Source organism: Carcharodon carcharias, chromosome 6, assembly GCF_017639515.1.
Source record: "Carcharodon carcharias isolate sCarCar2 chromosome 6, sCarCar2.pri, whole genome shotgun sequence".
Taxonomy (NCBI): Eukaryota; Metazoa; Chordata; class Chondrichthyes; order Lamniformes; family Lamnidae; genus Carcharodon; species Carcharodon carcharias.
Window position 1 is genome coordinate 110,138,350 of NC_054472.1, and position 22,884 is coordinate 110,161,233.

At 40.6% G+C, this 22,884-nt stretch overlaps 1 protein-coding gene across 1 annotated transcript in view; it reads right to left on the reverse strand.

Annotated features, from left to right (window-relative positions):
• LOC121278820 (chloride channel protein C-like) overlaps positions 1–22,884 on the reverse strand; it is a 320,150-nt gene that overhangs the window by 257,488 nt on the left and 39,778 nt on the right. The window contains exons 9-10 of the mRNA XM_041189274.1: positions 16,687–16,826; positions 8,699–8,870 (exon numbers count right to left, since the gene is read on the reverse strand). Coding sequence (XP_041045208.1) covers positions 8,699–8,870; positions 16,687–16,826 — 312 coding nt within the window. The remainder of the gene's footprint in view (positions 1–8,698; positions 8,871–16,686; positions 16,827–22,884) is intronic.

Below are 22,884 nucleotides of genomic sequence, written 5' to 3' on the forward strand. Positions count from 1 at the left end.
GCTCTCAGAGATTGACATAGGTAAAGACAGTCTGTGTCAGAGATTGACATGGTTAAATACAGGCTGTATCAGAGATTGATATGTGGAAAGACAGGCTGTGTCAGAGATTGACAGAGGAAAAGACAGGCTGTATCGGAGATTGACATAAGTAAAGACAGGCTGTATCAGAGATTGACATAAGTAAAGACAGGCTGTATCAGAGATTGACACGGGTACAGACAGGTTGTGTCAGAGATTGAAATAAGTAGACAAAGGCAGTACCAGTGATTGACATGGGTAAAGACTGTCTGTGTCCAAAATTGACATAAGAAAAGCCAGGCTGTATCAGTAATTGATATAAGTAAAGACAGGCTGTATCAGAGATTGACATAGGTAAAGGAAGGCTGTATCAGCCATTGACATAGTTAACAACAAGCTGTATCAGCGATTGACATCAGTAAAGACAGGCTGTAACAAAGATTGATATGGGTAAAGACAGGCTGTATCAGCGATTGACATGGGTAAAGACAGGCTGTATCAGAGATTTCCATGGATAAAGACAGGCTGTATCAGAGATTGACATAAGTAAAGACAGGCTGTATCAGAGATTGACACGGGTACAGACAGGTTGTGTCAGAGATTGAAATAAGTAGACACAGGCTGTACCAGTGATTGACATGGGTAAAGACTGTCTGTGTCCAAAATTGACATAAGAAAAGCCAGGCTGTATCAGTAATTGATATAAGTAAAGACAGGCTGTATCAGAGGTTGACATAGGTAAAGGCAGGCTGTATCAGCCATTGACATAGTTAACAACAAGCTGTATCAGCGATTGACATAAGTAAAGACAGGCTGTAACAAAGATTGATATGGGTAAAGACAGGCTGTATCAGCGATTGACATGGGTAAAGACAGGCTGTATCAGAGATTTCCATGGATAAAGACAGGCTGTATCAGATATTCACATAAGTAAAGACAGGCTATATCAGAGATTGGCATAAGTAAAGACAGGCAGTATCAGAGATTGATATAAGTAAAGACAGGCTGTATCAGAGATTGACACGGGTAAAGACAGGCTGTATCAGAGATTGTCATAAGTAAAGACAGGCTGCAGCTGAGATTAACATAGGTAAAGACAGGCTGTACCAGAGATTGACATCAGTAAAGAAAGGCTCTATCAGAGATTGACATAGGTAAAGACAGGCTGTATCAGAGATTTAATAAGTAAAGACAGGCTAGATCAGAGATTGACATACGTATAGACAGGCTGTATTAGAGATTAACATAAATAAAGACAGGCTGTAGTAGAGATTGACTTAAGTAAAGGCAGGCAGTATCAGAGATTGACACAGGTAAAGACAGGCTGCATCAGAGATAGACACAGGTAAAGACAGGCTGTGTTAGAGAATGACATAACTAAAAAACAGGCTCTCAGAGATTGACATAGGTAAACACAGGCTGAGTCCGAAATTGACAGAAGAAAAGACAGGCTCTATCGAAGTTTGACATAAGAAAAGACAGGCTGTATCAGAGACTGACATGGATATAGACAGGCTGTATCAGAGATTGACAGGGTAAAGACAGGCTGTATCAGAGATTGAATTAGGTAAAGACAGGCTGTATCAGAGATTGACATAGGTAACGACAGGCTGTAGCAGAGATTGACATAGGTAAAGTCCGGCTGTTTCAGAGATTGACATGGGTAAAGACTGTCTGTGTCCAAAATTGACATCAGAAAAGCCAGGCTGTATCAGTAATTGATATAAGTAAAGACAGGCTATATCAGAGGTTGACATAGGTAAAAGCAGGCTGTGTCAGCCATTGACATAGGTAACGACAAGCTGTATTAGAGATTGACATACATAAAGACAGGCTGTATTAGAGATTGACATAAATAAAGACAGGCTGTATCAGAGATTGACATGGGTAAAGACAGGCTGTATCAGAGATTGACACACCTAAAGACAGGCTGTATCAGAGATTGACATAAGTAAAGACAGGCAGTATCACTGATTGATATAAGTAAAGGAAGGCTGTATCAGAGATTGACATGGGTACAGACAGGCTGTATCAGAGATTGACACGGGTAAGGGCAGATTGTATCAGAGATTGACATAATTAAAGACAGGCAGTATCAGAGATTCATTTCGGTAAAGACAGGCTGTATCAGAGATTGACATGCGTAAGGACAGGCTGTGTTAGCGAATGACATAATTAAAGACAGGCTGTATCAGAGATTGACATAAATAAAGACAGACTGTATCGGAGATTGACATGCGTAAAGACAGGCTGTATCAGAGATTGACACGGGTAAAGACAGGCTGTATCAGAGATTGTCATAAGTAAAGACAGGCTGCAGCAGAGATTAACATAGGTAAAGACAGGCTGTACCAGAGATTGACATCAGTAAAGAAAGGCCTTATCAGAGATTGACATAGGTAAAGACAGGCTGTATCAGAGATTGACATGGGTAAAGACAGGCTGTGTCAGAGATTTAATAAGTAAAGACAGGCTAGATCAGAGATTGACATAAGTATAGACAGGCTGTATTAGAGATTAACATAAATAAAGACAGGCTGTAGTAGAGATTGACTTAAGTAAAGGCAGGCAGTATCAGAGATTGACACAGGTAAAGACAGGCTGCATCAGGGATAGACACAAGTAAAGACAGGCTGTGTTAGAGAATGACATAACTAAAAAACAGGCTCTCAGAGATTGACTTAGATAAAGACAGGCTGAGTCCGAAATTGACAGAAGAAAAGACAGGCTGTATTGAAGTTTGACATAAGAAAAGACAGGCTGTATCAGAGACTGACATGGATATAGACAGGCTGTATCAGAGATTGACAGGGTAAAGACAGGCTGTATCAGAGATTGAATTAGGTAAAGATAGGCTGTATCAGAGATTGACATAGGTAATGACAGGCTGTAGCAGAGATTGACATAGGTAAAGTCCGGCTGTATCAGAGATTGACATGGGTAAAGACAGTCTGTGTCCGAAATTGACATAAGAAAAGCAAGGCTGTATCAGAGATTGACATGGGTAAAGACAGTCTGTGTCCGAAATTGACATAAGAAAAGCAAGGCTGTATCAGTGATTGATATAAGTAAAGACAGGCTGTATCAGAGATTGACATAGGTAAAAGCAGGCTGTATCAGCCATTGACATAGGTAACGACAAGCTGTATTAGAGATTGACATACATAAAGACAGGCTGTATTAGAGATTGACATAAATAAAGACAGGCTGTATCAGAGATTGACATGGGTAAAGACAGGCTGTATCAGAGATTGACACACGCAAAAACAGGCTGTATCAGAGATTGACATACGTAAAGACAGGCTGTATCAGAGATTGACACGGGTAAGGGCAGATTGTATCAGAGATTGACATAATTAAAGACAGGCAGTATCAGAGATTCATTTAGGTAAAGACAGGCTGTATCAGAGATTGACATGCGTAAGGACAGGCTGTGTTAGCGAATGACATAATTAAAGACAGGCTGTATCAGAGATTGAAATAGGTAACGACAGGCTGTATCGGAGATTGACATAAGTAAAGACAGGCTGTATCAGAGATTAACACGGGTACAGACAGGTTGTGTCAGAGATTGTCATAAGTAAAGACAGGCTGTAGCAAACATTGACATGGGTAAAGGCAGGCTGTATCAGAGATTGACCCTGGTAAAAACAGGCTGTATCAGAGATTGTCATGAGTAAGGATAGGCTGTATCAGAGATTGACATAAGTAAAGACAGGCTGTGTCAGAGATTGACATAGGTAAAGACAGGCTGTATCACAGATTGACATAGGTCATGACATGCTGTGTCAGAGATTGACATGGGTAAAGACAGTCTGTGTTCGAGATTGACATAAGAAAACACAGGCTGTATCGGCAATTGACAGAAGAAAGGCCAGGCTGTATCAGATACTGACATAGGTAAAGACAGGCTGTATCAGAGATTGACATAAGTAAAGACAGACTGTCAGAGATTGACATAGGTAAAAACAGGCTGTGTCAGAGATTGGCACAGTTAAATACAGGCTGTATCTTTGATTGACATGGGTAAAGACAGGCTGTGTCAGAGATTGACTTAAGAAAAGATAGGCTGTGTCAGAGACTGACATGGATAAAGACAGGCTGCATCACAGATTGACAGGGTAAAGACGGTCTGTATCAGAGATTGACACAGGTAAAAGACAGGCTGTGTCAGATATTGACATAAGTAAAGACAGGCTATATCAGAGATGGACATAAGTAAAGACAGGCTGTATCAGAGATTGACATAAGTAAAGACAGGCTGTATTAGAGATTGCCATAAATAAAGACAGGCTGTATTAGAGATTGACATAACTAAAGAAAGGCTGTATCAGAGCTTGACATGGGTAAAGACAGGCTGTATCAGAGATTGAAATGGGTAAAGACAGGCTGCATCAGAGATTGACATAGATTAAGACAGGCTGTGTTAGAGAATTACATCATTTAAGACAGGCTCTCAGAGATTGACATAGGTAAAGACAGGCTGTGTCAGAGATTGACATGAGTAAAGACAGGCTGTATCAGAGACTGACATAAGTAAAGACAGGCTGTATCTGAGACTGACATTGATAAAGATAGGCTTTATCAGAGATTGACATAAGTAAAGACAGGCTGTGTCAGAGATTGACATAGGTAAAGACAGGCTGTATCACAGATTGACATAGGTCACGACATGCTGTTCAGAGATTGACATGGGTAAAGACAGTCTGTGTTCGAGATTGACATAAGAAAACACAGGCTGTATCGGCAATTGACAGAAGAAAGGCCAGGCTGTATCAGAGACTGACATAAGTAAAGACAGGCTGTTTCAGAGATTCACTTAGGTAACGACAGGCTGTATCAGAGATTGACATAAATAAAGACAGGCTGTATCAGAGATTGACCTAAATAAAGACAGGCAGTATCAGAGATTGACATAGGTAAAGGCAGGCTGTTTCAGAGATTGACACGGGTAAAGACAGTCTGTGTTGGAGAATGACATAAGTAAAGACAGGCTGTATCAAAGATTCACACAGGCAAAGACAAGCTTTATCAGAGATTGACATAAGTAAAGGCAGGCTATAGCAGCAATTGACATAAGTAAAGAGAGGCTGTATCAGAGATTGACATAAGTAAAGACAGGCTGTATTAGAGATTGACATAAATAAAGTCAGACTGTATTAGAGATTGACATAAATAAAGACAGGCTATATCAGGGATTGACATAAATAAAGACTGGCTGTATCAGAGATTGACATAAGTAAAGACAGGCAGTATTAGATATTGACATAAATAAACACAGGCTGTATTAGAGATTGACATAAATAAAGACAGGCTGTATCAGAGATTGACGTAAGTAAAGAGAGGCTCTATCAGAGATTGACATAAGTAAAGACAGGCTGTGTCAGAGATTGACATAAGTAAAGACAGGCTGTATCAGAGATTCACACGGGCAAAGACAGGCTTTATCAAAGATTGACATAAGTAAAGGCAGGCTATACCAGTGATTGACATAAGTAAAGAGAGGCTGTATCAGAGATTGACATAAGTAAAGACAGGCTGTATTAGAGATTGACATAAATAAAGACAGGCTGTATTAGAGATTGACATAAATAAGCACAGGCTATATCAGAGATTGACATAAGTAAAGAGAGGCTCTATCAGAGATTGACATAAGTAAAGACAGGCTGTATCAGAGATTGACATAAGTAAAGACAGGCTGTATTAGGGATTGACATAAGTAAACACAGGCTGTATTAGAGATTGACATAAGTAAAGATAGGCTGTCTCAGAGATTGACATGGGTAAAGACAGGCTGTATCAGAGATTGACGCAAGAAAAGACAGGCTTTTTCAGAGATTGACATAGGTAAAGACGGGCTGTATCAGAGATTGACATAGGTAACTACAGGCTGTATCAGGGATTGACACAGGTAAAGACATGCTGTTTTAGAGATTGACATATGTAAAAACAGGCTGTCAGAGTTTGGCATGGGTAAAGACGGGTTGTATCAGATATTGACATAAGTAAAAACAGGCTTTATTGGAGATTGACATAAGCTAATACAGGCTGTATTAGAGATTGACATAAGTAAAGACAGGCTGTATCAGAGATTGACAGGGTAAAGACAGGCTGTAGCAGAGATTGACATGGGTAAAGACAGGCTGTATCAGAGACTGACACGGGTAAAGACAGGATGTGTCAGAGATTGACATAAGTAAAGACAGGCTGTATCAGAGATTCACACGGGCAAAGACAGGCTTTATCAAAGATTGACATAAGTAAAGGCAGGCTATACCAGTGATTGACATAAGTAAAGAGAGGCTGTATCAGAGATTGACATAAGTAAAGACAGGCTATATTAGAGATTGACATAAATAAAGACAGGCTGTATTAGAGATGGCCATAAATAAAGACAGGCTGTATCAGAGATTGATATAAGTAAATAGGGGCTGTATCAGAGATTGACATAAGTAAAGACAGGCTGTATCAGAGATTGACATAAATAAAGATAGGCTGTATCAGAGATTGACATGGGTAAAGTCAGGCTGTACCAGAGATTGACATGGGTAAAAACAGCCTGTATCAGAGATTGACATAAATAAAAACAGGCTATATCGGAGATTGACATTAGTAAAGTCAGGCTGTATCAGAGATTGACATTAGTAAAGGCAGTCTGTCAGTGATTGACATAAGAAAAGACAGGCTGTGTCAGAGGTTGACATAGGTATAGACAGGCTGTATCAGAGATTCACACGGGCAAAGACAGGCTTTATCAAAGATTGACATAAGTAAAGGCAGGCTATATTAGAGATTGACATACATAAAGACAGGCTGTATTAGAGATGGACATAAATAAAGACAGGCTGTATTAGAGATGGACATAAATAAAGACAGGCTATATCAGAGATTGATATAAGTAAAGAGAGGCTGTATCAGAGATTGACATAAGTAAAGACAGGCTGTATCAGAGATTGACATAAATAAAGATGGGCTGTATCAGAGATTGACATGGGTAAAGTCAGGCTGTACCAGAGATTGACACGGGTAAAAACAGCCTGTATCAGAGATTGACATAAATAAAAACAGGCTATATCGGAGATTGACATTAGTAAAGTCAGGCTGTATCAGAGATTGACGTAAGTAAAGAGAGGCTCTATCAGAGATTGACATAAGTAAAGACAGGCTGTGTCAGAGATTGACATAAGTAAAGACAGGCTGTATCAGAGATTCACACGGGCAAAGACAGGCTTTATCAAAGATTGACATAAGTAAAGGCCGGCTATACCAGTGATTGACATAAGTAAAGAGAGGCTGTATCAGAGATTGACATAAGTAAAGACAGGCTGTATCAGAGATTGACATAAATAAAGATGGGCTGTATCAGAGATTGACATGGGTAAAGTCAGGCTGTATCAGAGATTGACACGGGTAAAGACAGCCTGTGTCAGAGATTGACATAAATAAAAACAGGCTATATTGGAGATTGACATTAGTAAAGTCAGGCTGTATCAGAGATTGACATTAGTTAAGGCAGTCTGTCAGTGATTGACATAAGAAAAAACAGGCTGTGTCAGAGGTTGACATAGGTATAGACAGGCTGTATCAGAGATTGACATAGGTAACTACAGGCTGTATCAGGGATTGACTCGGGTAAAGACATGCTGTTTCAGTGATTGACATATGTCAAGACAAGCTCTATCAGAGATTGACATAGGTAAGTACAAGCTGTATCAGGGATTGACTCGGGTAAAGACGGGCTGTATCAGATATTGACATTAGTAAAGACAGGCTTTATCGGAGATTGACATAAGTATATACAGGCTGTATTAGAGATTGACATAAGTAAAGACAGGCTGTATCAGAGATTGACATGGGTAAAGACAGGCTGTATCAGAGACTGACACTGGTAAAGACAGGCTGTGTCAGAAATTGACATAAATAATGACAGGCTGTATCGTAGATTGACCTAAGTAAAGACTGGCTGTATTAGAGATTGACATGGGTAATGAGAGGCCATATCAGAGATTGACACAGGCCATATCCAATTTTTAAATCTATTATTTTAACACCAACAGCAGCAAAATAACAACTTGCATTTACATAGCCCCTTTAAAAATCTAAGAAATCACAAGCTCTTGACAGGAGTGTTATCAAATAAAATTTGACACCAAGCCATATGAGAGATTAGAGTAGAAGACCAGAAACTTGGTCAAGAATGAATGTCTTCCAGAGGGTTTAAGGAAAGCTGAGAGGCTTAGGAAGGGAATTGCAGAATGTTGGGCCTTGGCACATGAAGGCATTGTTGCCAATGGTGGAGTGATTAAAGAGATGTTTAATAGGCAACAATTGGAGGAATGCAGCTATATCAGAGAGTTATAGAACTGGAGGGGTGAGGATATGGAGGGGTCTAAAAACAAGGTGAGATTTTTAAAATAGAGGTGTTGCTTAACTGGGAACCAATGTGGGTCAGACAGCACAGGGGTGATGGGTGAATGGGACCTGGTGTGAGATAGGAAATGGGCAGCAGAGTTTTGGATGAGCTTAGGTTTATGGAGGTTGAAAGAGTTGGGTCTTCATTGGCAATAAAGTAGTAACTCATAAAGGTAGATTGCTCAGTTAATTATTTGTTGGCCTTATTAGAGAGTACACTGGAAAGCATGTCCATATGACAGGTTTACAGAAGTAAAATGCTTCTTACAGCATTGGTATGACAAGTCCACATGCCATAGCAGTACCAGCTGTCCAACAAGAAAATAGGTAGTAAATAATAAGGGCTGTGAAGAGAGCAGCATATCCAAATTCTTCATGTGTCCCTCTTCTGAAGAGATACACAATTCCATTATATCCATTTTCAATCAGAAGTACAGCAGCTGAAGGCAGACACAACAGTTTAGAGAGACAAAAGCAAAATACTGCAGATGCTGACAATCTAAAATAAAACAACATCAATAACTTATACTTATATCATGGCTTTAACATAATAAAACATAACAAAAACAGAAAATGCTGGAAATGCTCAACAGGTTAGGCAGCATCTGTGGAGAGAAAAACAAAGTTAATGTTTCAGGGTGATTCCCTTTGATCTGATGTGATTCACAACCAATGAAGTATTTTTAAAGTGTTATAATGTAGGGAAAGGCTTTAGCCAATTTGGGCACAGCAAAGTCCCACCAACAGCAAGGAGGTGAATGACCAGAATTATCTGATTTTGCTGGTATTGGTTGAGGAATAAATGTTGGCCAGAGCATTGGACAAACTGTCCTGCTCATCTTTGAATAGTGTTGTGGGATCTTTTGTGTCCACCTGAAAGGGCCATTGCTTCCCTTTCTTTTAGGTCTCATCTGAAAACACAGCACTATAGAAGTAAAGCACTGAAGTGTCAGCCTAGATTTCAAAAGAAATACTAAAAACTGGAAAGGGTAACATTAAAGAAAGAGAAGTAAATTCATTAATAAATCAAAAACATGCAAACTATCTAAACTAGCTTAAAAATTAAAAAATAAATTAAAAACAATGCAAATGTATGACAGCAAGCAAAACAAATAACCAAATTAAATGATGAGGAGTAACTGGTCTCATGTGAATTCTATGTTTGTCCTTGATATTTGTGGCTATTTTGACTATTATATTCCCTATAAATCTTACACTCAATATATATCTTTATTAAAATTGTGATGCAAATACTTGCAGTACCACTAAAAAAATGATGTTATTGTGCCAAAACTGTTCATTCTCATCGCACAATCTCAAGACAATTATGGATGAGGAAGGCTATTTGACCCATCTAAGTTCATTTATCCAAAAAGAATCTTGTAATATCCAATTGGTTCTTAATTGAAAAGGCCAACATTTTCATGATTTTCAACATCACCAAATTCAACCCTCCATCAACAACCTGAGAACAACCAGAAGCTGAACAGGAGTAGGGCAATGAACATATGAACATACGAATTAGGAGCAGGTGTAGGCCATTTGGCCCCTCTTGAGCCCCACAATTCAATGAGATCATGGCTGAACTAATCTTGGCCCCAGCTCCACATTCCCGCCTACTCCTCATAACCTTTGACTCCCTTGTTAGTCAAGAATCTATCTACCTCTGCCTTAAAAATATTCATTGACCCTCCTCCAACGCTCTCTGGAGAAGAGAGGTCCAAAGACTCATGATCCTATCATTGAAAAAATGTCAAACCAAAACAAAAACAAAAATACCTGGAAAAACTCAGCAGGTCTGGCAGCATCTGTGGAGAGGAGCACAATTGACATTTCGGGTCCACATGACTCAAAAAAATTGAAAAAAATGTCTCCTCATCTCTATCATAAATGGGGGACCCCTTATTTTTAAACTGTGTCCCCTAGTTCTAGTCTCTCCTACAAGGGGAAATATCCTTTCAGCATCCACCCTGTCAAATCCACTCAGAATTTTATGTTTCAATAAGATCGCTTCTCATTCTTCTACACTCCAATGGACACAGGCCCAGCCAGTCCAACTTTTCCTCAAAAGGTAACACCTCCATTGCAGGTATCAGTCAAGTGATCCTTCTCTGAACTGCTTCTAATGTATTTATATCCTTTCTTAAATGAGGGGACCAAAACTGTACAGAGTACTCCAGATGTGGTCTCACTAATGTGCTATACAACTATAGCAGAACAGTTGAAAGAGGGGTCTGAAGAAGGGTGATATGGACTCAAAACGTTAACTCTGTTTCTCTCTCCACAGATGCTGCCAGACCTATTTTTCCAGCATTTTCTGTTTCTGTTTTTGTAGCAAAACATCTCTACTTTTATATCCCATTCCCTTCACAAAAAAGGCAACATTCCACTTGCCTTCCTAATCACTTGCTGTACCTGCATACTAACTTTTTATGATTTATGCACCAGGATACCCAGATCCCTCTGTATCTATAGTTTTGCAATCTCTCTCCATTTAAATAATATACTGCCTTTCTATTCTTCCTGTCAAAGTGGACAAGATCACATTTTCCCACATTATACTCCATCTGCCAAATTTTAACCACTCACTTGACTTATCTATATCCCTTTGCAGACTCTTTGTGTCCTCTTAACAACTTACTTTCCTTCCTATCTTTGTATCATCAACAAATTTAGCAAGCATACATTCAGTCCCTTCATCCAAGTCATTGATATAAATTGTAAATAGTTGAGGCTCAACACACTGATCATTGTGGCACTCCACTCGTCACATCTTACCAGCCCAAAAATCACCCATTTATCACTATCCTGTTAGCTAACCAATCATCTATCCATGCTAATGTGTTGCCCCCTATGCCATGAGCTCTTGTCTTGTGAAGTAACCTTTGATGTGGCACCTTATCGACTGCCTTTTGGAAATACAAGTCCACAGGTTCCCCTTTTAATCCATGTTGCTTGTTACTTCCTCAAATAACTCCTATAAATTAGTCAAACATGATTTCCCTTTCACAAAGCCATGTTGGGTCTGCTTGATTGCTTTGAGATTTCTAAGTACCCCACTATAACTTCCTTAATAATAGATTCCTGCATTTTCCCTATGATGGATGCTAAGCTAAATGACCTGTAATTTCCTGCTTTCTGTCTCCCTCCCTTCTTGAATAGAGGAGTCACATTTACTATTTTTTAATCGGATGGGACCTTTCCAGGATTTAGGGAATTTTGGAAATTAAAAATAATGCATCTACTATCTCAGTAGCCACTTCTTATAAGACCCTAGGATGAAGTCTATCAGGACCTGGAGACTTGTCAGCTTTTTGTTCTAATAATTTTCTCAGTGCCCCTTTCCTGGTGATTGTAATTGTTTTAAGGCCTAAATTTTCCCCATGTTGGGTGGGCTCGGCAGGACCAGGCAGGGTGGTCAGGAAGCCGACCGCCACCCATGATCGGCTCCATTCCACAATTTCATGCAGGCGGGCCAATTATGGCCAGCCCTGCATGGATCATGAGCAGTAGTACTGAGCACTACCTGTGCAGGTGGGGGAGATGGGAGAGCGGGCCTGGCACGCAGTTCACGCATGCACACGAAAAAGCACTTCAATCTCCCTGAGGCACAGAGCTGCCTCATGGAGGTTGAAGGGCTTTTTGAAAAAATTGTTAAATACAATAAAAATTCAGTGAAACATGTCCCCTCATATGACTGTGTCACATGAGATGGGACATGTTTTTAATTTCAAAAGAAAGTTTTTATTTCATTTGGAATAGCTTTAGGAAAACTTATCCTGCTCGTGGGTGAGGTTTCCTAAAAAAATGTAAAGGCCGCTTGGCCTTTTCGCCTGTCGGCCAACCATTAGGTTGGACAGGCAGCATAAACTTCAACTTAATTACCTTCTCAATGGCCTTAATAGGCCTTTCAATTATCGGCGGGTGTGCACCGGAGTCGGCTGCGCGCCCACCAAATGAAATATCACGACGGTGCACAGTGACGTCGGGACACACACCCAACGGCATCACACGTCATTTTATGTTCCGGCGTGTTGGGCACACGGCACACAACGAAGGTAAAATTCTGACCTAAGTTCCACTATCCCTTTCACCTCCTTATTCACAATTATTTCTGGGACCTATCCTCTACAGTGAAAACACGTGCAAATTATCTATTCAATTCATCCACAATTTCCTTATTTTCCATTATTAATTCCCCAGACTCACTCTCTAGAGCAGTGGTTCCCAATTGGTGTGCCGTGGCACACTGCTGTGCCATGAAGGTCGGCCAAGTGTGCCGGGAAATAAGTTTCAAACTTATTAATACATGTATGCTTTTAGGAATTCCAATCTACCTTCATTTTCAGCTTAGAGGTTGGCATCTCCAAGTCCCGATGAACCTCAGCATCCTGCACATGGGTCATCCAGGAACAGGCTGCACATTTGCGGTTCGGATTCTTTACTTTCATCAAGCCCACGCGCAGGCCCTGTGCACTTTCACATAGACAGAAAACTCAAGATGGGTGCAAAAGCTCAGGCACAAATGAGGGGGACAGGAAGAAGTCCCAAACAGAGGAGAGAAGACAGAGAGAAGTCCTGTAACAAAGTTCCAATTAAAGGAAGAAGACAGGGGTCAGAAACAGGGGAGACAATGGAGTTAAGAAAAGAAGAAACAGACTCCAATTACAGAAAGGGCTGCAGGGAGCAGATCTTAAGTGAAGTGGGCTTGGGAGAAGCCTGAGTAGTCAAAGAGACCTCAAAAGATGCCCCAAAGATCCGAGATCCTAGAAGGCAGCTGAAGATTGGTAATTCTGTTCTGCAGGACACTGAGGCAAGGGTACACCTTTGGAGCAGCAGTGTTCTGCTTAGCACGGCCAAAAAGCTGAAATTGTGCTTGTAAATTGATGCTTGAAGGCATTTATTGTGTAATGTGATGTGTTGGACCACCGTTTGCCATGGATAAGCTCTTGAAGAAAAGTGAAGAATCCTGCTCTGATTCAGATGTGGCCAAAACAACAGAACCTCAGGAGATAAAAGTGAGCTTCATATAGGGACAGTACATTGACAGCTACTAGGCTTTCGATTTTCTGGACTGGTGGGGCCTCTTGCCCTGTCCCAGAATGCCTAATTTGCAGGGAGAAGCTCTCAAGCGCTGCAATGGTACCAAGTAAATTGAACTGCCATTTGAATACAGAACACCATTCACTCTCCAGCAAGGATATACAGTAGTTCAGGTGCCTGAGAGAACAAAACGTAAAGCAAAATCAGCATATGATGGAGTGTGTGTGGGTCACAGATTATGCACAGGAGGCAGGAGGCTGAGCTCGTAGCAAAATCAAAGAAGCCACACGCCATTGCCGAAACCCTAATTCATAGAAACATAGAAAATAGAAACAGGTGTAAGGTCATTCGTCCCTTCGAGCCTGCTCCGCTATTCGATATGATCATGGATTATCCTCTATCTCAACACCATACTCCCGCTCTCCCTGTGTACCTTTACACCTTTAGAGCCTAGAAATCTATCTCCGTCTTAAATAGATTCAGTGACTGGGCCTCCTCAGACCTCCATGGTAGAGAATTCCATAGGTTCACCACCCTCTGAATGAAGAAATTTCTCCTCACCTCAGTCCTACATGGCCTACCCCATATTCTGAGCTTGTGACCCCTTGTTCTAGATTCCCCAGCCAAGAAAAATATCATCCCTGCACCCAGTCTGTCCAGCCCTGTCAGAATTTTATACATTTCAATGAAATCCCCTCTCATTCTACTAAACTCCAGTGAATACAGGCCCAGTCAGCCCAATCTCACCTCATAGGACAATCCTGCCATCCCAGGAATCAGTCTGATAAACATACACTGCCCTCGCTCTATGGCAAGTATGTCCTTTCTCAGGTAAGGAGACCAAAACTGCACACAATACTCCAGGTATGGTCTCACCAATGCCCTGTATAGCTGCAGTAAGACATCCATAATTCTGCCGGCATGCAAAAGTATTATGAGAGTAATGTTGGGAGCTGATGCTGCCAAAGAACTCAACAAAGTTCCTCTTTCTGATAATACAATCAAACGGCATAATGATGAAATATCAGTTGACATTGAATAGTTGCGTCAAGAGAAATTAGAAATGAGTGGAAAATTTGCCCTGCAGATTGATGACTCCACAGATATTAATGGACACTGCCAGCTCTTAGCCAATGTCAGGTATGTTGATGGGAATATGTCAAAGAAAATTTCTTCTTTTGCAAAGAATTACCCGGTCATGCGATTGGAGAGAAAATCTTTTATGTCACAACTGCTTACCTGGAGGAAAACAATCTTAACTGGACCAAGTGCAATAGCATCTGCACTGACAGAGCAGCTTCCATGACAGGATTTGTGAGTAAGGTGAAAGAACAGAATCCTGACATCCAGGTCAGTCACTGTATCCTGCACCCTGAAGGTCTTGTTTCCAAAGCAATGCTGCCTGAGTTAACTTCAGTATTAGACCAAACAGTGAAAATCATGAATTTTGTAAAATCACGTCCTTTGAAATCGCACTTGTTTACTATTTCATGTGAAGAGCCGATTACCAGGATTTACTCAAGCAGGCAGGAGTGCAATGGCTGTCTCAGGAGAAGGTCCTCTCCTGTGTTTACGAGCTCCGTAACACGTTGAAAGAGTTTTCGGCTCTGCATGAATTGCTACACAAAGATTTAATATGTGATGATTCTTGGTGTGCTAAGCTTGCATATCTTTCAGATATATTCAGCCATCTGAATGAGCTGAATATTAAAATGCAGGGGAAAAACGAGAACATTCTGACCGCCACAGATAAACGTCAAGGCTTTAGATCAAAACCGGTCCTTTGGCAGGAAAAGTGGCAAGTGGGTCGATTCAGGTGTTCGAGCTGGCATCAGCGCACTTAGCAAAACCATACTCAACTTCGTCCACACACATCTTAAAACACTACAAGGGAAGTTCGAATGCTACTTCCACCAGCATGGGAGACTTTGGGTACACGGTCCATTTAGTGCACTTTCTTTTGAATCGTCAAAGAAGTTGTCATTAAAAAAACAAGAGGAGTTCACAGAGCTCTGGATGGATCGTACACTGAAACTGAAGTTTGCAGAGATGCCTCTGGACACATTTTGTTTGCTTCCAGAACAAGAATATCCATCTATCTCAGATCATGTCACAGCAGTACTCTTACCATTTCCCACAGCCTACCTCTGTGAGTTGTCATTCTCAACACTGACTTATGTAAAAAACAAAAGGAGGGAGTGACTGTCAGTGGAACAAGTCCTGCGAGTTGCCCTGTCATCAGTTCCTCTCCAGGTCAATAGACTCTGCTCAGAGAGGCAGGTCCAGGCGTCACACTGTCAGTAAGACGCTACTCACAGCATTTCCTTCAACTATGTTTTGCTCTGATTCATATACTTTTAATTTCAATACTTTTTTATGAATGAGAAGAAACTGAACTTTTTTTATTATGTTACAAAGATGAACTTTCACATTGAGAAATGCAGATTTCTCAAAACTGAAAACAATTGAAATCCTTAATGGGAAATACTTTTAACTTGTATACATTTTCTATAAATATATTGTATTTGACATGCAAGTGGTGATAAGACTTTCTTTGTAAATTATTTAATCTAATGAAAATTGTATTAGGTGCTGACTTGACATGTTTTTAGGGATTTTAGGGATAAAAGGCTTTTTGTTAGAGGGCATTTCAGTTGGAGAAAATAGGAGGTGTGTCTCAAATCTTTTTATAGTATAAAGGTGTGCTGTGACATAAAAAGTGTTGGGAACCACTGCTTTCGAGGACCACTGTTCACTTTACTTACTCTGTGCCTTTTTAAATACCTGTAGAAATTCTTACTCTGTTTTTATATTTCTAGCTAGCCTTCCCTTGTACTCAAATATCTCCCTTCTTATTAATCTTTTGGTCATTCTTTGCTGTTCTTTATTTTCTGTCCAATCTTCTGACCTGACACATCTTTGCAGAATTATGCACTTTTTCTTTCTATTGGCTCTAGAACCTCCCGCTCTAAGAAACCGTCCTGAAAACACTCTATGAACTCATTTTCCAGGCTACCTTTGCCAATCTGAATCATAATGACTGAATAATGTACGACAAGACTGTCACCTCCTGATCCCTAAAAACCTCTCCACCGTCTGCAAGGCTCGATAAGTGTGTGATGGAATATTCACCACTTGCTTGATCACTGTCCCTGCTGCTGAACTCAATGTCCAACCCCTCCAAAATTCCAGGAGAGTTTGTTCCAGCATTACCTTGATTGTAAGTGTAATTTGAATGCCTTACACCATCAGGTCCAATCCAGGTTTCTCCCAGTGGACAGTTGTAGGGGTTAAAATGTTCTGTCTTACTCAGTCGGTGAGTAACTTCTGTGGAGATGTTGTAGTAAGACGATCTAGTTAACCATTCAGAGAAAAATGTCAGTTAGGTTTCTCACAATAAATATAACAATAATTAAACAAGGGAGAGGCAGAAAAAAAATTAGTAATACTTGATAACTTGTTAAAAATGAAATTTATCATAAAAATTAGGGGACTCAGAAATATGTGTAAGTTCCTTTCATATGTGCTTTGAATTCCAGAACCAGCATCAGAATGACAACAATTCTGTTACAATAATAAGTTATAACATTTTAAAATAAATGTATATTTTGGGCATTTTAATGAGAATAATTAAGTGTAATTTACACTGTATGTTCCCTATTCATTTATATCAACCATCTCTGTCCAGGGGAACTTATCTGCCACTTTGAGTGGCCCACAAATGTGGCCTCAAATGAGAAAAAAGGCAAGGTATCACTTCCAAAATGCTACTCTGAATAATTCAACAGAAGTCACAGAGCTAGTTTTAAGTTTCAAGCACTATGAGAAAAATTAACAATAAATATAGATTGTGAAAGACTATTGTAGAACATTGGCTGCCAAAAGGAGAACTAAAACTGAAGCAGGGAGAAGCAGGGAGTAAGGCCACAGTGTTAAAATCTATTTGCAGACTTAGCTCCAATGACCCCTGCTTATCAAGATACAAGGGAACCATTCAAACAGCAGATGTAACGCAAACTAAAGCCATGAGACTGATCTCTGCTGGAAATTTATGAGGATATGAGAGAAACTAAGGAAAGACATGGGCTTAGCTGTCTGAAAAAGAGAGGTGATCTTATCAAGCTATATAATATAGAAAATGATCTGGAAAATGTTAATGTAGAATATTATTCTTAGGTGTGGAAGTGGGACAAACCAGTAGAAGATTACCTTAACAAAAACAGAATTACCTGGAAAAACTCAGCAGGTCTGGCAGCATCGGGGGAGAAGAATAAAGTTGACGTTTCGAGTCCTCATGACCCTTCAACAGAACTAAGATTACCTTAGGCCTGATATCATGATGTTCTTCTTCATACAGTGAAAAGGATATGTTAGAAAAGTGATTATAGCACTGGACAAACAACCCAAGAGATCAGGAACTCAAATTCCACACATGGGAAGTTATGAAATTAACTTCCATTTAAAAAATCTGTTGATTTGTGGGCAGGGAGCAAATAAAATGATCATGACAGGAGCTAGGTAGTTGTAAAAAACCTAACTGGTTCACTAATATCACCTGATCTTCTGCTGTGGTCCCACACTGCTGGTTCAGTTTTTATGCCTTGAGCCAAATTACGAATGGGCATATCCAAAGATCAAATCGGAAAACAGCGAATGACCAACACTTGGAATGGACTTTTGGGAAGAATGGAATCTCCTTGAATCATTTATGAAACAATTTGATTCAGGAATAGGTGAACTGCAGGTTTACTCTGGATGGATTTTGTTTAATTTTTTCACAGATGTTGGCATCACTGGCTAGGCCAGCATTTATTGCCCATCCCTAGTTGCCCTTGAGAAGATTGTGATGAGCTGCAGCCCCTGTGGTGTAGGTACACCCACAGTGCTGTTAGGAGGAACTCCAGGGTTTTGACCCAGCAACAGTGAAGGAATGGCGACATATTTCCAAGTCAGGATGGTGAATGGCTTGAAGAGGAACCTGTAAGTGATGATGTTTCCATGCATCTGCTGCTCTTGTCCTTCTAGGCAGTAGAGATCGCGGGTTTGGAAGGTGCTATCATAGGAAGCTTGACAAGTTGCTGCAGTGCATCTGGTATATGGTACACAATGCTACCACTGTGTGTCACTGGTAGACAGAGTGAATGGTTAAGTTGATAGATGGGGTGCCAATCAAGCAGGCTGCTTTGTCCTGGGTTTTGTTGAGCTTCTTGAGTGTTCCTGGAGCTGCATTCATCCAGTGGAAAGTATTCCATCACACTTCTGACTTGTGCCTTGTAAATGGCAGACAGGCTTTGGGGAGTCAGGAGGTGAGTTACTCACTGCAGAATTCCCAGTCTCTGACCTGCTCTTGTAGCCATAGTATTCTAATGGCTAGTCCAGTTCAGTTTCTGGTCAATGGTGCCCCCCAGAATGTTGATAGTGGGAGATTCTCCAGGTCTTGCTGCATATGGACACAGACTGCTTCAATATCTGAGGAGTCACAAATGGTGCTGAACATTGCTCAATCATCAATGATCATCCTTACATCTGACCTTATGATGGAGGGAAGGTTATTGATGAAGCAGCTGAAGATGGTTGGGCCCAAAACTCTACCCTGAGGATCTCCTGCAGTGATATCCTAGGACTGAATAAACTACGATGGGCAGAATGTAATAGTCTCAGAGTCATTAAGGAACAGAAGGAGGGTATTTGGTCCATCAAGTCCATGCTAGCTCTCTGTAGAGCAACCCAGTCCTATCCATTGCTCTATCCCCATAGCCTTGCAAGTTCTTTTCCTTCAGGTGCCCATCCAATTTCCATTTGAAATTATTCATCCTTTTCACTTCTATCACCCTTGAAGGCGGTGAGTTTGAGGCCATTACCACTCGCTGCGTTCAAAAGTTCTTGCTCACAATCTCCCTGTATCTCTTGCTTAAAACCTTAAATCTGTGTCCTCTAGTCCTTATATAATCGACTAATGGGAACAGCTTTTCTTTGTCCACTGTGTACCTGTCATAATCTTGTACACTTCTGTCAAATCTCCCCTTGATCTCCTTTGCTCTGAGAAGAACAACCCCAGCTTCTCCAATTTAGCTTTGTTGTTGAATTCCCTCATCCCTGGAACAATTCCAATAAATCACCTCTGCATTCTTTGAAGGAAGTGTGGTGACCACAACTGGATGTGATACTCAAGTTGTGGACTAACCAGAGCTTTATAAAGGTTCAGCATATTATCCCTGCTTTTGTGCTCAATACCTCTATTTACAAAGCTCAGCCAGTGTCTCAATATGTTCTGCTACCTTCAAACATCCATGAAACTGAACCCCCAGGTCGCTCTGTCCCTGTGCGCCCTTTAGAACTGTGCCATTGAGTCTATATTGCCTCTTGCTGTCTCTTCTGCCAAAATGTATCACTTCACACTTCTCTATATTTCATTCTATCTGCCACATGTCTGCCCATTCTGCTAGCCTATTTATGTCCTGTTATAGTCGATTGGTATCATCCTCACTGTTCACCACAACCTCAAGTTTGGTATCATTGGCAAATTTTGAAATTTTAATCTTTACAGCTATCCCTTGTTTAGCACCCCTAAAGTGTTCCTAAAAAACAGCATGCTAAACAAAAACCTGCTAAACGAAAATTACTTTCCCATAAGAAAACATATTGGATTAAATTCCTGATAATTTTAATATTAAAAACCTATTGCCTGCCTTGAACCTAACTGGTTCAAAAATCCTCTTAATAACTCTTATTAACTTACTAACTCTTTATACTTATCTCCAACTTGCCACTTCCTGTTCACTGCTTCCCAGTTCCCCTCCCCCAATCCTTCCCACTCACCACCCTATCCCAACCCTCCCATTCCCTCCTCAACCCTGACACTTGCTGCTTCCCCATCTGTCCTGCTTCCTCCCCTCCCCGACCCTCCTGCTCACTGCCCCTAGCCTGACCCTCCTGCTCACCCCTTCGCCAGACCCTCCAGCTCACCCCTTGGCCAGGCCCTCCTGCTCGCCGACCCTCCCAATCCCTTTCCGAGCCTTCCTTGCTCCTCCTGCTCAAAGTGAGAGCTCGGAACAAGGACGGGGAGCGGGGCACTGAGGGGCAAGTGGCGAGGGTTTGGGAAAAGGGAGCAGTGAGTGGTGCAAAACAGAAGGGTCATCATAAGGGCAGCATGTGGGCAGTGGGAGGGTCAGGAGAGGGAGCATGAGGATCGGGGGAAGGGTCATGCAGGAGGGTTGGGGGATGGAGCAGGAAGCAAGAGGGTTGGGGAGGGGAGCAGCAAGCGAGAAGTTTGGGGGAAGCAACAAGCAGGAAGATCAGGGGAGGGGCGAGGCAAGAGGAAGGGTCGGGACAGGGAAGTGGCGAAAGGGATTCTTGGTGGAAAGAAGCAACAAGCAGCAGTTTCTTTTTAAAAGACTCAGCATATGTAGTAACCATGCAAAAACAAAATCGGAGGCAGCCAATTCAGAGAGCATCCCTAATTTACAAACTATGCTAAAATATTAGAATCTGCTTTAGACAGGAAATACCTGTATTTTAATATCCAAGTCATTTAGATATATCAGAAAAAAGCAATGGTTCTAGCACCGACCATTTGGAACACCACTGTGTACCATTCTCCAGTCTGAAAAACAACCATTTATCACAATTTGCTCTTTTCTGTCCTTAAGCCAATTTTTTGAGCCAAACTGACATTAACCCTCCTATACCATGACCCTCAATTGTGTTAGCTAGCTTTTCATAAGGTACTTTCTCAAACACTTTCTTAAAATCCATACAGGCAACATCCATTGCATGTCATTCCACATCTATAAATATTTTGAGTCATATAGAAATTTTAAGTAATTTCAAACCAAAAGTTATTTAAATATATTACCAGACAGTTAAGTGCACAAGTTCCAAGGCCTGCATTTCTGAGTTGGATAAGTAATTTTTGTACTTCTATCTCAATAAAGAATGCAAATATGAAAATGTCCAACAGCAAGGGTTTAGCCTACCACTTGTATATTCACATATATATCATTTGCAACATAAACCCAAACAAAATTTCAGTATTGTGTATTCAAGATTCACTTTCTAATTAAGAATGCTTTGATTAAATTCATTTATATTTCTGTGAATGTTCTGGATATTTATAATAGTGATTTTTGGCATGCTCCTCTTTTGCTTAATATTTGCAACATACCCCTCCAAGCAGTATCGTTATTGCTATGGTCACCTTCTCTTCAAGGTTATAAAAATTGAGAAACTAGCATGAGTTCATTATGAACAATTTTATTTTCAAACTGGCATGAAGCTATTGAAATCCAATTAATAGCAAAAGTCCCTTAAAGTACAAATAGAGTCCAAGATAATCCATCTAATTTTCTAGCTCAGTAGTACTCTGCATAGATCCCTATACTCACTTCCAACTCTTTGCAAACATAACAGCACAGTACATTACCTTAAAGCTTTGAATAAGCTAGGCTTGAACTCAACTCCCAAGTGACACATATATGTTTAATTTCCTCTGGTCACAGACTTCATAAATTTGCCTCCACATATTGGCCCATAGGAAACCATTCAAGTTGCTGTGATCATATTGCAATGTGAAAATATTGACCAAGCATTCTAGAGCCATTAATATCATAATTCTTCTCAATTAAGATCAGTAGCTACAACTTGAACTTAAATAATTTCTTTAACATAGCAAGAGAAAGGGGACTAAACACTGAGAAGGAGTAAGGAGAAGACTAATTGAACAAGTACACTTTGAGGAGATTTTTGAAGCTAGGTAAAGTGTTGCATTCACTTGGGTCATTCTTATCTATCCAATCATTGCCAGAGAATGATCTATAATGGCGTTTATTCCTGCACCTTTATCTCTTGTGTCCCAGAAAGGATCCATCCTTTGCCCCTTCCTATTTCTTGTCTACATGCTGCTATTTGGCCTAATCATCCAAAAACACAGCTCCAGTTGCCACATGTATGCTGATGACACCCAGCTCCACTTTACCACCACCTGTCTCAACCCCTTCACCAGATTATCAGGCTGCTAGTAAACATCTAGTACTGGATGAGCAGAAATTTCCTCCAATTAAATATTGGGAAGACCAAAGTCATTGTCTTTGGTTCTCACCACAAACTTGGTTCCCTAGCTATCAACTCCATCCCTCTCCGTAGCAATTATCTCAGGCTGAACCAGGCTGTTTGCAAGCTTGGAATCATATCTGATCCCTTTTCTGCTCCATCACTAAGACTGTCTATTTCCACCTCCATAACATCACCAGAGTCGACCCCTGCCTCATCCATCTGCAGCTGAAACCCTCATCCATGCCTTTGTTATCTGTGGACTTGAGTAGTCCAACACATCCCTGGTCAATCTCCTTTATTCTACTTTCTGTAAACTTGAGTTCATCTAAATTGCATGTCCTTACTCACATCCCTTCACCC